General features: G+C 42.8%; 1 protein-coding gene across 6 annotated transcripts in view; it reads right to left on the reverse strand.

Moving 5' to 3' along the window:
- Window positions 1–6,284: 6,284 nt before the first annotated feature.
- CDC27 (cell division cycle 27) overlaps window positions 6,285–15,525 on the reverse strand; it is a 55,658-nt gene continuing 46,417 nt past the window's right edge. For 4 of the 6 annotated variants that reach the window (XM_044999644.1, XM_044999643.1, XM_044999642.1 and 1 more), the window contains exons 18-20: window positions 14,093–14,273; window positions 9,371–11,687; window positions 6,285–9,056 (exon numbers count right to left, since the gene is read on the reverse strand). In XM_044999644.1, coding sequence (XP_044855579.1) covers window positions 11,605–11,687; window positions 14,093–14,273 — 264 coding nt within the window. In that variant the 3' untranslated portion in view covers window positions 6,285–9,056; window positions 9,371–11,604. Of the gene's footprint in view, window positions 9,057–9,370; window positions 11,688–14,092; window positions 14,274–15,525 lie in introns of those variants that run through there. The other 2 variants (XM_044999646.1, XM_044999645.1) reach the window with 1 other exon arrangement.

The raw sequence follows: 15,525 nt of genomic DNA on the forward strand, positions 1-15,525 counted from the left end.
ACCAACTCCTTTGAGAGCCCAACAAAACCCAAGAACTTGTTGGTATCAAATTAAATTTGGCGTGTCCAATAGCCCTTAAAAGGGATTTCCTGAGGTAATTACAAACAACAACCAAAAAAATGAAAAAAAGGCACACTCACGGGAGGCCCCCTTAAGAATGACCTTTTGGATGGGGAGACTTCAAAATATCAGCAAGGCTGCAAAATCTCAAACAGCCTTTAAAAGCACATTTTGGAGGTAAAGTGTCTTTAGAGGAAGGGTCACAAGGAGGCTTTGTCCATGTAAGCAGTTGTGGAGGCAGAACAAAACAGGCAGGCAGTCTGCAGAGCCCAGCCTGGACCAGTGACTCGCAGGTTTCATCTTCAGAGCCATTGTTTCGAATATGCACACCTCAGCTTAATGGGCATTTTCTTTAACACAGGCTCTGTGCCGCACAGGCATTGCCCCATGCTAGGGGAAGCCTCAGCCACCCAGCTCTGCCAACTTTGCAAAGCAGCAGCAGCCAGGATCTGGGCCCTGCGAGTGCAACGTCTGTTCACAGCTGCTAGAAATAACGGAATTTATGGGGCGTGGGGAGGAAATGGAGTTATTTTTATATGTAAAAAAAAAGACAGTTGAGGCAGCACTTCAGCCCTCCCCCAACCAGGGTAATGAGATAACTCAGAGCCCACGTAGCTTTCGGGGGGGTGGCGTTCCTCAGTCCATTTCTCCGTCTTTCTCCTTGCTCCCTCCCTTTCCCTCTCTTCGCCTCATGCTCTTGTCTGCCACAGGGCTCTTCTCACCGACTTTACCCAGTGGCCCATTAGCCTCCCTGGCTGTTCACCTTCTATCCCCTCCTTTGCAAGGGCAGGAGAGAGTCCTGCTGCTGTCACTGCCCCCATCCGATTACCAACAGCTCTGGGATATTCTGAAAGCGTGTGTTCCCAGCTGCCACGGAACCATCGTGGGCCTTCTGTTCCTGGCCAACATGGGCCAGAGCCATCTCAGTCCTTCTGCTCCCAATGGCCACAGAACCTTCATCACCCGTCTGCTCCCAACGGCCATGGAACGCAGGGCCGGTGCAAGGATGTTTCGCGCCCCAGGCGAAACTTCCACTTTGCACCCACCCTCCCCCCCTCCCTGAGCCCTGCGGCAGCTCCCTGCCCCCCCCCCCGCCCTGAGGCGCCCCCAACACGGAATCTCCCCCCCTCCACCCTGAGACACCTCCCCCTGCGGCAGCTCCCCACCCCCTCTCCACCATGAGGGACCCCCCACGGCAGCTCCCCCCACTGCCCTGAGGCACCCCCCCCCGTGGCAGCTCCTCCCCTGCCCTGAGGCGCCCCCCCACCCCGGCCCGGGGAGCCGTGCGGCAGCTCCCCGCCCCAGCTCACCCCTGCTCTGCCTCCTCGAAGAGCACTCCGTTGCTGCTTCACTTCTCCTGCCTCCCAGGCTTGTGGTGCCTGATTGGCGCCGCAAGCCTGGGAGGCAGGAGAAGTGAAGCAGCCACAGCATGCTCCGGGGGGAGGTGGAGCAGAGATGAGCTGGGGTGGGAAGTTCCCCTGCATGCCACCCCCCCCTTACTTGCTGCAGGCGGCCCTCCCCGTGCCCCCCTGCCCCGCTGCCTAAATGTCAGTGGCAACCGGGGCGGCCGAAGATCCGGCTGCCGCGGTCACCGCCGTAGAAAATGGCGCCCCCCCAAATCCCAGTGCCCTAGGCGACCGCCTAGGTCGCCTAATAGGTTGCACCGGCCCTGATGGAACCTGCTAGTCCCAACTGCCACGGAACCTTCGCCACCCGTCTGCTCCCAACGGCCACGGAACCTGCTGGTCCCAACTGCCATGGAACCGTCACCACCCGTCTGCTCCCAACGGCCACGGAACCTGCTGGTCCCAACTGCCACGGAACTTTCTGACCCTAACATTCCATCCCTTCCAACGCCTCCTGGCTGCTTGAAGAGCCAGAGAAAGAAACAGGTTCTCAGTCCCTGTGTAACTTATCCCGCTCTCCCTCATTGAACATAACTGTGGACTCTCATAGCTAGCACCTAAACTTTGCCATCCTGATATATTTGTATCGCTTTCCTTTCTGCATTATTTGATACACACACGCATGCTCAAGTGTAGAAGCCAGCCCTGCAGACTGGAGAAGCCCCATGCAAGTTTTGGGCACCCATGACAGTGCAGCCATAGTCTCAGATGTCAGGAGGATTATTCTCTAGAATTCCTGCAGTTTACCAAGTGTTAGCTCCACTTGGATTGTCTCCAACACTGAGTGTACTGTATATTATGATTTTTGTAATCCAGTGACATTCCTTTTTGCTGTCAAAGTGATGTCAATTCTCAATGGGAATAGAATGAAGGTGATGCATGTAGTAATATTGTGTACTCACAAGAAGGCCTCCCAGTGTAAGAGGCTGTTGGTGCAGCAGACACATGTGGGGTCTGCATGCTCAGAGTCTGTAGGAGCCTTCTTGTCATTGTACCTAATGGTGTGGTTTTAACTTTATATCCCTGGTCTCACGTGGAGTTCCTGAAGTATAGGAAGTGCAGTGTACTCACAAGGAAGATACTCTCAGCTGCCTGCCCCTGTTAGAAATCACAGCACGACCCAGGCCCCAATATAGGCACCTGCCTCCTGTCATTGGGTGCATTGTTCATTATCCACCAGGTGTCTCAGTGACCTGTTCCTGCCAGCTACATGACAGGAGACTTGAGATAATCTATTTGGATATTCATGGCCAACAGAGTGACTCATCACCCCCTGGTACATAGATATCACAAGCGCTATGACTGTCACCCTCTGAAGCCCGGGCCTCCCAGGTGTTTTCCCACTCAGGGTGGCAAAGCTATGTGACACCCACCCACACCACTCCCCCAAAAGCTGGCTGCCAGGGCGGCCACCCTGATCACCCCCAAAAGGCCAAACCTGGCAGACGCCATGTACTGTACCTCTCAACAGCACTGTCTCCAACAAGAATGAACTCAATGGGGAGGAAAATACACAAGAACAATAGATTTAGAAATACTTACATTGTAAACTCTTTGGGGCAGGGACTGGCTTTTTGTTCTGTGTTTGTACAGCACCTAGCACAATGGGGTCCTGATCCATGAGTAAGGCTCATAGCCTTCCATCTCTCTTCCTTATGTACAGCTGCACAAGCCTCAGTCCCTCTCCCACCACCCAGGCTAACTGCCACGGGACATTCCAGAATCATCTGATCTCAACTGGCACAAGACATTCTAGTTCCATCTTCCCAGCCCATCCCCTGTCTAGTGCTTTGGTGAGGGAACATGGTTGGTCTATTCACAGCTCCGCCACTGACCTGCTGCATGACCACAGCCGAGTCACTTCACCTCTCTCATGCCTGTTCTCTCTCCCGCTCTTTGTCTGTAAGCTCTTCAGGGCAGAGATGGTCTCTCACTAGGGGTTTGCATAGTACTGATCACAAAGGGGTCTCAATCTAATTTAGAACTTCTAGGTGGTACCATAATACAAAAGTATAGTTTGAACAGCACAGAGGCAAGACTCTGACATCCTGTTTAACATTATCCCTTAAAGCATCTCTCACTCGGAGGGGATTCACTTCAGCAAAATGACAGTAGGTGAGAAGACAATGCAGTATCAGAAATTATTCTCAGGAGCAGCAATAAATCAAGAAGTAGAACCAGGTACAATCTCTTTGTAAAGGCTGTGCAGATTACCAGTCATCCGATGATATTTGTAATCTCATTGATCTCAAACAACGCATACACCAAGGTCCCAAATTGCACAATATTTCTGTGATTGGTCTAAGAGTTAGAAAGTGAATTATTCCATTTTAATAATCCAATGGGATGAATAGTTTGCTTTCTTCATAAGTTTCCAGTGGAAACTCTTAAAGCACTTTACACACAATGAATAAAATCTTGATAATCTGCCCTAGGGAATATGCAAATAGCTGTCATCCCCAGTGTTAGCATTGAGGAAACTAAGGGACACAAATTGTGCTTGCCCAAGGTAACCCAGCAAGTGACTCTGGGCTAGAATGAACAGCTCCCCACCAACTTCTTGTCTCTACTATAGCACAGGTCCTTATTGTTGAGATGAGTTCCTGTCTGCATCCTGTAAAACTTGCCCATACCGGTATTGCCCTGGCCTCTTCTTTTGTCATTCAGTGTTGAACGCATTCTAAAACAATATGCATTTCCTCACCTTTTGGGGGCGAAGCCAGACTTTAAGGCACCTGCTCCCCTACTTGGCGTAAACTTTGCTTGTGCCAATCAGAAACGAACACAAACAGGTTTTGGGCCCCGTCCCCTATGACACTTCTATGATGTCATAGTTGGTACTTTAGGCCTGCCTGCCATGTGCAGGCAGGGAGAGGAGAAAGAAAAATGAATCCTGTGTATCCTGTGTACACCCGTAACCGAGCCTGATCACCTCGAAGCCTCTCTCTCAGCTCACGTGTTTCAAACAGAGTTTCTACGTTTGCCGGTCGTTATGCGTTGGTTTGTATTTGTAAGTATCGGTTATTACTAAATGCTGCATCTTTGTTTATAAATATTGTTAGTAGATATTTTAGTCATTGTGTGTTTTAAGTTTCATTAACTCTATTAGCTAATCATATGCTGCTCCCTTACCCCTTGTAATTATCCCCAATAAAACTTTAAATTGATTAACTTTAGTTGTGTGTGTGTGTCTGCAGTTTGCATCGTGACCCATATTCTCCTTGCATCCCTTACCAATATAGTCTATTGCCACGTGAAGCCTGGTAAATAACAGGCCTGCATTTTCTTTCACCCCTGCGTGTACGTGGCAATCCACACTTATACAGGAATGATAAATTGAGATGGCGGAAGGCATTCACATGCATGAGCCTTGAGGTTCAAGTATATGTTAGGAAAGAAATAGGGAGATTAGAGACAACAGAAACAAATGAAAGAAGTGTATTTATTTATTCTGGGGGAAGGGGAGAGGACAAGTGAGTGCAGTTATAATTCTTAAGTCCAATCCTACTTTCATTGTAGAGAAGGGTGCAGGATCATGGCTTTGAAATTTAGACCAATACAAACACTACAAAAATAAAAAGCCCCTTCTGTTTTTATTTTCTAATCCTTTCCATGGCATGGCTGTGCCTTGAAGCAAATCCCATGATTTACATTACATACCTGTAGTGGGTATCTACCTCTGACTGTAAACTATAGCAACTATTGTTATTGGTGTAGGGTAGGACCTAAGAGCCCCACTCATGGAGCAGGACCCTATTGTGCTATGTGCTGTACATACACAGAACAAAGAGCTAAGTCCCTGTCCCAAAATGCTTATTGGCTCTTTCTTTTAAAGTCATGGTTTGGCAGAGTAGGCAGAGAAATGCAAGGTCTCTGTGAAATAGTTGGATGCAGCTACTGAAAGTCAGAGATGACTTTGTGGCAAGACCCTAGTAAGTGGAATAGTGAATATAGCCTGGCTATGCTCAATAGTATGGGCTGGAAACTTTGCTTGGGTCAGTTGTATACAAGGAAAAGTTTTATGCAGTATAGTTGCAGCCATGTTGGTCCCAGGATAGTAAAGAGCTCTGTGCCACTCAAAAGCTTCTCACACCAACAGAAGTTGATCCAATAAACGATATTGCTTTACCCACCTTGTCACAAGGGAAGTGTGAGTTTTGTTTTACAGCTAACTTTTCTTATACAATTATGACTAATTTTAAGCTCCATTTTAGTTCAGACATGTTAACAGAGCAGAAAATGGAGCCAACAGTCAAGGTATCAGTAGTGATAGATAAAGCTCCTTTGTTTCAATATAAAATCCTCCAGTGAAGATGTCTCAACTGCCTTTCCAGTAAAGCTATGTTAAAATAAGTAGCTTGATTCTTCTCTACTGAATTTGTGTTTGACACACACAAAGGGTGCGACAATCCTCAGCCACATTTGAGTGGTGGCTGATGTGAAGAGAAAATCCACAAAGTAGCAGTAGCAGCACTTGCATCCGAAGAAGTGGGTATTCACCCACGAAAGCTCATGCTGCAAAACGTCTGTTAGTCTATAAGGTGCCACAGGATTCTTTGCTGCTTTTAAAGTAGCAGGGAAGGTTGATATGGTGCATTTCATAAAGGATTTTTGTTTTTTTTTTAAAAAGGTAATTGGCAACATGTTAGGTTCCCAAATTTGTTATATTTTTGTTGAAAAGAGTATTTTAATATAAATAGTATTTTTAAAGTTTTGTGGGTATCAGTGAAAACTACTGAAAGGTTATTCCAGGCAGCAAACACCAAAATATTTGAGAAAAAGGAAGTGAAGTTAACCATATAGTTTTATTGTTCAGGATGAGATACAAGTAAGATAACTTACATAAACAGTTAAAAACCCTATTAAAATTAATCTTTCACTAGAGACCGTCATAAGCAACAGAAGTAAGAAAAAATTAAGAGTTTCCAGTTTTCCTTTAAGTTCTGAAATTTGACAAAGTTGCAAATTAAACAAACTGAACGGAATTAGAAGGGGAAAAATATCACACTAAAATTCAAAAACATTAATAAAAAAATTGGTGCACCTGTGGAACTCTCTGCCACAGGAGATAGTCCAAGAGCTCAGTGGGATTTAAAAAAAGGATTAGACATTGACATGGATAAAGAGAACATCCTATTATATTAGATAGGTCATAAAAAATTAGGAAAATCTCTCAGCCATTATCTACCTGGGAACAAAACTTCTCAGATAGGAACATAATTGTCCATTATGGTATATATTTGCACCTTCCTTTGAAGCATTTGTTCCTGGCCACTTTTGGTGTATGGATAGTGGTTAGATCCAGTATGCAAATTCTTAAGTTATTACAAGTGAATATGGAATGCAAAAATCTTGCTTTTTTTGCTACAAAAGTTCAATACTGGTGTTCATTTAATTTCAGCGAGGACTTTTCCCAGTGCTGCCCAATATGTAGTCTGCTTCAGATCCAAATACTCGTCCGGCAACAAAATCCTTGCTTGTATTATAAGGCTGGTATCTACAATGCAGTATTTAAACATATTTTTGTCTGCAAACACTAAACAATATTTTTGCAGGTTTGAATAGTCTTGTGCCAAAGTCAATACGTAATAGCGTCCATGGGAGCAGAGTACAGAATGTGTTCCCTATCAACCACAGGCTGCTCTAGCGTATCAGGTGGGAAAACAAAGGAGCGGGAGGCTTGAAGCCTTTACATTTTTGTCTGTATTTTGCCTCAGAGCAGAGGTAAAAGAAAACCTCCTGTACAATTTAAAGTTGCCACAAATTAAAGGAACACACCAATTTAAAAAAGATGACTTGTCTGAAGGTGTTACACATTGTTGTAACAAACGTCAGGTTACCAAAATGGAAAGATGAGAAATATTTCAGGATTTTCTTTGTACATTTGACAGCTCTTAGGGTAGTCACTTCCCCCTTCTCCATGTGGGTCTTTCACATGGTTTCAAAGCCTGGCATCAGCGAATGGGTGATTTTAGGGGACTATTTGGTATTTTGGTCTGGGCTACCTTTCCTCCTATATAGATATGTTATTTCTCCTCTTTCCTCACATCAAATGATTGCTATGTTAATATTGTGGCTGGAGAAGAAGCCATTGTCAAAGTTTCACCCCACTATTGCAACCCTTTAACTAGTCACCAGAGAATATACCAGCACTGTAAGCAGCACACGCTGGTGTGTCAAGAGCCAAAGGTTTCTCTTGATCTTGTCTCCTGTCATGAAGGCACCTAGTAGTGTCCATTACCCAATAGATCTGATCAGTATAGATGGTTTAAATCTCAGTAAACAAGTACGTTCACCGTTATGAAAGTTCCACTGCCAAGTACTTGCAGATAGTTTCCATTAAAACAAACCAACCCCCCCGAACAACAAACACACACAAACACACACACACGCCACCTAACTCTTCAGACAGGTCAAGGACTGAATGGACAAGATGATCAACATCCCGCAGTTGATCCTTCTGGGACAGAGCTGAGGAGTGTGCTTGCATTTGTGCAGAACTCACAATGCCGCTTGTACTGGTTTTGTGCTTAAAGAGGCTGTCACAGAGTGCCAAATCCATCAAGAAGAAAAAACTCAGTTTCCTTTATTTCAGCCTAGTAGGTCAACCAGCAGCACACAAAAGCAGCCACAGTTAGGCCCCAACCCTGAAAACACTTCCCATGTGAGAAATCCCACTGAACTCAATAAGGAGAGTGTGCTTGTACGACTGGGCCCTCAGTGAGCAACTCATCCGCTCCTCCGGGGTGGGGGTGGAGGAGGGATCCATACATCAAGCACCTGATTATAAAACTGCTTTTAAAAGTAGTTTATTTGGATTTCCACGTCCTTTAATGAATTGCAAATATATTAACAGAAAAGACTTTTTTCTAAGACTGTACAATTTATGAAATAAAAGTCAGGAAAAGCAAAAAAAAGGAAAAAAGACAAAAATTACATTGTTTCAATGCAAATAGTACACACCACACCCACGCTTTGCATTTTTGCATGTTTTTGTATTAATAAATGACAGTCCCCTAATTCTTCAGTGAACACATTTGCTCTAGTTTGGGTGTCAGCGCGCGTTCACATTTCGCCTCCCTCGCCCCTCAAAGAGCAGATAAGTAGATTGATTAAAATAATGGTTTTCGTGCAGTTGGTTTTTAAGAAGGTAAAATAGCAGCATGGTTTAAACGTAACTTGCAATTCTTGAGAAAAATAAAATGTAGGTGATGACGTACATCTAACGCAGGGGACGATTTAATATTTTGAGCACTAATGTTCAGTTTAGAATTTGCATCCTTTTAAAAATCTTATCTGAGATAAGAGCCCTTTGCCGGGTATTTAAAAATGAATTCCAATATAACAGTTTACAACATTTAAAGAACAAAATTGTTTAAAAAATTAAACAGCTATAAAGGAAATTCAAGGTATTTTTTCCCCATATGGGGGATTTGCTAGTTTCCATCTCTTGCCCTCAAATAAAGCAGCATTTGTTTCAGGGAAATCCCCAAGTTAGCACATGCGCTTTGAAAACAGACAAGGAAAAAAAATAAGTCAAATTTGGGGCCTAAAACCTGGTCAGCGAGGCCTAAGTCAGGGGTCGTCAACCTTTGGCACGTGGCTTGCCAGGGTAAGCACCCTGGTGGGCCGGGCCAGTTTGTTTACCTGCTGCGTCGGCAGGTTTGGCCGACTGCGGCTCCCATTGGCTGTGGTTCGCCGTCCCAGGCCAATGGGGGCAGTGGGAAGCGGTGCGGGCGAGGGATGTGCTGGCTGCAGCTTCCCACCATCCCGATTGGCCGGGGACGGCGAACCGCGGCCAGTGGGAGAAGTGGTCGGCTGAACCTGCCGATGCAGCAGGTAAACAAACTGGCCAGCCCGCCAGGGTGCTTACCCTGGCGAGCCACATGCCAGGGGTTGCTGACCCCTGGCCTAAGGGCTTAAAACCAGAATTTTACAGCTCTCAAGTAGACGGGGCATGGGGAGAGAGAAAGAGACACTCCTGCTTTTTGTTTAGAGAATGTAAACTTCAACTACCAAAAGGTAGCCAATTATACTGTGTAGCTAATATTCACACAGACTGTAGCTCCAGACTGTACGATGTGTTATTTCTTTGTAACTCACTCTTGTGGAAACCCTATTATGGAGGTGCAAATCTTGGAGTGCTACAGCTGCTTTAAGACTGGGAGGGAAAAGAAAGAAAAAACCATGCAGATATAGGTAACTTCATGAATACTACATGGGAACAGCAGGTGAGGATACTTTACTATAGTACAATTCCACTGGGGAATTTCAACCCTGGTGTTTTCCTTTTAAGGGATGGTTTATCATGCAAGAGCCTAACTGCAATACTTTTCTAGCACCAAAGAAATCTTGCATCTAGTGCACTCTTTACTCAGTTGAAACACTTGCATGATTTATAATGAGATTTAGTTCATTTTCAGAAATAAACAAATTTACAGTATTGACAAAAGCACAAAGCTTCATCCAATATCACCTCCCATGTTTTAGAGATTTTCACTATGACTGGAGTTCAGCCTATTTTCACTGCTTGTCTACTCACTTCAGAATAATGGAGAATATTTTTTGTGCAGGTGTTGTGAATTTTTTTCTCCTTATGGTAAAAAATGCTTCTCACAACCAAACAGTAGGCGTGATAGGACATGTTTGTACCTAATCTAGGACAAGGACACTTAAAAAAAATATATATATTTAAAAAAAAATTAAAGTTCTACTAATGGTAACTAACGGTCTTCTAAAAACAATATACATTAAAAGGAAAGGAACAGAACAAATTTTAAGACTGATCACAACAAATATGTTGCTGTGAAATTTGAATCATTCCCAATTTATTGTGCATAATTTGCTCTTTAAAAAACTGTTATGATATCATACACTTTCTTTACGGTCACTGCATAAAGGGCACCAATCTTTGTTGCAGAGTGCTACAGAGAAAGAGAATTTTGGATTCTTTAATATAGCCTCGCTTTCTTCTCACAGAAACAGCCTCCAGGGCACTCAATTGCTACAGATAGAGTGAGAATTTTCTCCAAGAATCTTAAAGAATGGATTAAAAAAAAAAAAAAGATAATTGCACATTTTTGCATCCTGCTCAGACAACACTTTACAAAATAATTTTAAAAGGATACTGTCTTAGACAAATATTTGATGCATCTTACTGTAAGGTTTTGATTGTGTTAAGGCTTACACTGTCTTCCTGGCTTCTTTATCTATTTAGAAACAAGTTGTCACTGTGGCTTATATTACTTTTATCCTTTCAACATTACAATTTTATCTACACGTCTCTCTTTATTTTGCTCTTACAATAAACTTTTTATTCTCTGAACATCAGAACCGAATCCAAGGGGCACCTGAAGAAGAGGCAACACGTTAATGACTTGTTTCGCTGAAGTACTAAGTAGACAACAATTGACATTTTGGAAGTTAGATGAATAAATTAACTCTTGGCTAGAACATTAAAGCGTTCTGTAATAATTGCTATGGTGCAATGTGCTCCTCTGGCTAAGAACAAGTTTACACTAAGTAGGGACACCGGATATGTTATAATATTTTGACACACACTCTGAATCCCGAGCATGTGCGCTGTATTTTGTTCACTGGAGACACTGTGGCTTTAAGGTCATTTACATTCCCTGGCATTTAAGTTACACTATAATATGCAAAAGTTTTTAACCTGTCCCATCCTACACTTAACGCTGTCTTTGAAGAACTTGGAAATGGAAGTTCAGCACTCTGCTTACCAAGAAAGAATCAAACTGAGACACGTTTCTGGAGAAAGTACTAAGGAAGCAGTTTCTTGTTCTATTCCCACATCTATCGGCTCACTTAGAGCAAACCACAAGTCTTTCTTCCATTATAGCTCTCCAACAAAGGAGGAGTTGGAAAAAAATATGTTTTTCCTCCTCAAAGAGTCATTTCATAAAGGTGTAAGAGCCAACTAGTCAGTCTCAGTAGCAGCTAAACATCGCACTGCCATTAATTCGGTGTATGTTTAAAATCTGATGAGTGGTGCACTCATGGTGTCAGTGGAGAATAATGACAATGCTGGCTCAGTGATGTGAAGACCCAGTACGTGAAGGAAGGGGAGAACATAACAGTACCAATCACACACCCAAGCTCAGATACTGGCTTTTGGAGGTTAAAATTCATCACTTTCAACGGCATGGAGTTGCGTGTCATCTGCATCCGTCATGCTGCTCTCTTGGGATTCATCTGTGCCAACTTTAAAACACAAACAAGGGATTAGGCTCTTTGGTAGAAGACATGCACATTTTACATAAGCAAGTCCACCATATTAGAAAACAGTGGCAACAAGGCTCTATCATAGCTTATAAATATAGAGGGTTCTGCACTCCCCCCTCCCCAGTAACCTTTTCCCACACTGCTCCCCATCCCTGGATTGGCTTTTCTAATCCTGTATGCCATGTAACCTCTCTCCTCTTCAAAACCCAGTTCTTTTCACTCTCCCCTCCAGTGACCCACGCCAGCCTAACGAGATCTAAATAAAAGAGCTGAGAAGGGAATCAACATGCTGTGAATCTTGCAAAAACAAGCACCCTCATTATTTTAAAGCCTCCTTAACCACCTCCCGTCAATGAGCTAGGAGAGAGACTGAGTAAGATCTGATCCCATTACAAAGTGAACGGGGAAGGCCAAACTGATATACCTACCTGCCCTGCCCCACAGAGATTGATAGCTTGGATCAATCTTCTTATCCCAAAACTGTAATGTTTAAGGACTACTTAGTATTTACAATGGTAAAGTGTTCAGACATAGTGAAATTGAAACAGGATGGGAAACAGGTTTTACTGCTATACTCTGAGCCCCCTTGCTGCAAGTGACAGAGTGAAGTTTACAGCACAAGAACTGACGCTAGCAAAAGATTCAGAAATTCCAGCTGATACAGACTTTAAAAAAAAAAAGTAAAATCAGTTTATATGCAGATACTGTATCTACTCTGCCCTCATTCAGTCTGTACACAGGCACAGTCCAGAGCATGGTAAGGAAATGCATCTAACCCCTCCTAGCCCCCCCCCCCCATATTCACGGTGATCAGCAAAGCAAAATGAATGTTCATCTGGTAAGAAGCAGCTCTCAACAAGTTCTGTCTTTGTTAAAATCTGCAGTAAAGCAAGATAAATAGCCCGAGGAGATGGTGACTTTCTAAGCAGGTTGATTGTGCCTACCTGTATTGCTTAAAGGTAAATTTTAGGTAGCACAGTTTAGACTATGGAAGTACCTTCACCTTTATCTGAATTTCCAAATGTTTTGATGCCAAGGGAAATAGCAGTCCTGCATAATACCCAGAAGACAGACATGGTCCCTTTCTTAAAGATTACTTTAAGAACCTTGCCTAGAACAGGACTTAAAGGTGTGTTAGACTGTGTTAGTCAACGTGTTTTAAAAAGCCTCTACAATAGGCTCACCACATGCTAAAATGATCACTTGGCAGTTTAGACCTTTGAGGTATCTTTTTCAGTCTGTCTGCAGAGTCAGGAGGATTGCACTGGTTTACATTTGGAAGGCTTTAAGTAATCTCTGGTGAATTCAAGCTTCTATTAAAAAAAACATTAAAAAGGATCCTAGTACAAAATTTCTGTGGTGCTTATTTCCAGAAGCTGCAGTCACCTCTCAAAAGTTTAAGTGCTCTGTCTCCATCTGCTGGGTGGAGATGAACTATATACTAGAACTTTTAGATTAGTTTAGACAGAAGAACAAACAAACAAAAACATTTACCATTACAGGAAATAAAAAGCATGTTAAAAAACAAGATGCTATGGTTTTACTGGAAGGTGTCACTGAAATCAATGGGATACACACCAGCAATACATCTGATAAAGTTTTCAACACAATTTTACAATGGACTATATCAATTTTAAGTTCTATAGTAACATTTTTGCCTAATGAAGAAAACAAAACGGTTCTTTACAACAGTCTAGCCATCCATTTTCTAGTTCATGTCAAGCTCATCAATATTTATGACCATCCATACTTCTGGATAAAAAATTAGATGAGAAAGATTTAGGCCATTCCCTTGTGTATTTGTTTAGTGCCTTATTTTGCTTAGTTTCAAACGACAGGGCTTCTACAACGTTCCTTGAGAGAGAATTCCAAGATCTAACAGATTTCACTATTAGGGGTATTTTTCCCTTGACATCGAACCCAAGTTTTCCTTTGCTTAAGTTATCTCATTACACTTATGCTGCTCTGAGCCCTTGAACAAAGAATTCCATTATTTCCTTGCTTGTTACACCCTTCAGATACCTGAAGGATCAGATGCCCCTTTACTAGAAGGTTCAGGTTGCAGGGTGTATAATTATCTTGTAAAAAGTATTAACAGTATTTATATAAGTCATATCTTATAACAGTTTATTAGGTCCTGGTCCTGCAAAGATTAGTCCTTATACTAATATTAAATACCTAATCTCTTAAGAAATTTAACAATCTTTCATTAAGTGCTTATTACAAGTAGACCCAGCTAGATCAGCAGTAAGAGAATTGTTGGAGTCGCCACTTGCTGTGCAAATAGGTAAGCAGTTATAGTCTGGGCTTCTGCTTTACTGAGGAACATAAAATCTTTCTACTAGAAAACCAGTTAATTTGGATTTTGAGCTGGAAACACAAACCTGACTCATATGGGTAACATTCGCTGATCTGTTCTTCTTGAGTTATCGGTTCCTCATCATCTGGAAGGTAACGTTTATCAATGGCCTCTTTGATCTGGTTGTTGGCTCCTTTAGGATCTAAATCCATTGCCCACGAGAAATTCATAAGGGCCAGATGAGTCTGACCCAATTTTTTATAAACCTAAAAATAAAAACATTAACACTACATTTTCCATTAAGTTGCTACTTGATATCATTTTATCCAACACTGGCTTGTAGCCAATAGTTATTTTTAAGTGGTATTCGTAATTCCTACTGGCATGTGAAAGACTGCTGGATGAATGGGACATTAGCATGCATTGTAAGCAGTCGTCTAGGAAGGAACCGAATGTCTCAAAGAACTCTGATACAGAGCCTGTCACGCCTCTTGGTGACTGGATAGAATCCATTCCAGATTGGCAATGACCAAAAGACACCATCATTTAATGTCTATTTGGTGCTCTACATGAAATCAATTTGTCTCAGTCCACTTCCTAGTTTTCACGCCAGATGTAGTCTCAGGTGATCCTCTTAAGGCTCTGCAGAACAGGGCTGAGGCACATTGCGGGGGGTGGCATTGCTACTGCCCATGCTGTATATTCTTTATCAAAAGAGGACTTCTATTACCAGAGCTATTAGCCAGTCATCTTTCACAAGCATCACTTTCTTTTAATTTAAAATAGGTTTGTCCTAGGAACACAAAAGTGAATCCCCTCCACCCCAAGCCCTTTAGGCAACAATCCCTTTATGCTATTGCCATCATTACACCTTTCAGAAGGAAGGTTTTATGCTTTAGTCTATCTGCAGTTAGAACATAAGGCACAGAGTGCACGATATAGCTCTGAACCACAGGGAATGGAAATCTCTGCAAGACAAAACTAACAGCAAGTGTAAAAGGAAGCTGCATCCATTTCACCCAGTTCAACATTCTGAATATTAATACACTGTGAAACGTGAAGACATGAGTTTTCATTTAATTAGAAATAAATGTACTAAAAAGGAGATGGAAATTGACTTCTCTCAAACATCCAAGGCCCAACTAGGGAACACCACAGCAGGTCCAAAATGAGCAACATAAATGAATAGGGTGGGAAATTGTATGAGGTGGATTTTGCTAGCGGTGTTACTGTGCGGCTCAGTGGGTTAAGCATTAGATTTGAAAACCCCTAGACTCCCAATATCCAGAGGTTCAAATCTCAATAAGGCGAATTCAACTCTTCATTCTTCCAAAATAACCTGGTTCCATGTAGTTGTTGTGTAGGGATCTTTAGATGAAACAGAAGTCCTGCCTGCCCCGTGCAAGTGTTTTACACACTATACTATTTTGCAGGTGTTCCTTGTTCAGCATTTCTGATAACGGACTAGAATGTGATTACAGTAGGTATCTATAAATGCATGTCTAAGATGACGACATG

The sequence above is a fragment of the Mauremys mutica genome, chromosome 25 (genome assembly GCF_020497125.1).
Source record: "Mauremys mutica isolate MM-2020 ecotype Southern chromosome 25, ASM2049712v1, whole genome shotgun sequence".
Classification (NCBI taxonomy): Eukaryota; Metazoa; Chordata; order Testudines; family Geoemydidae; genus Mauremys; species Mauremys mutica.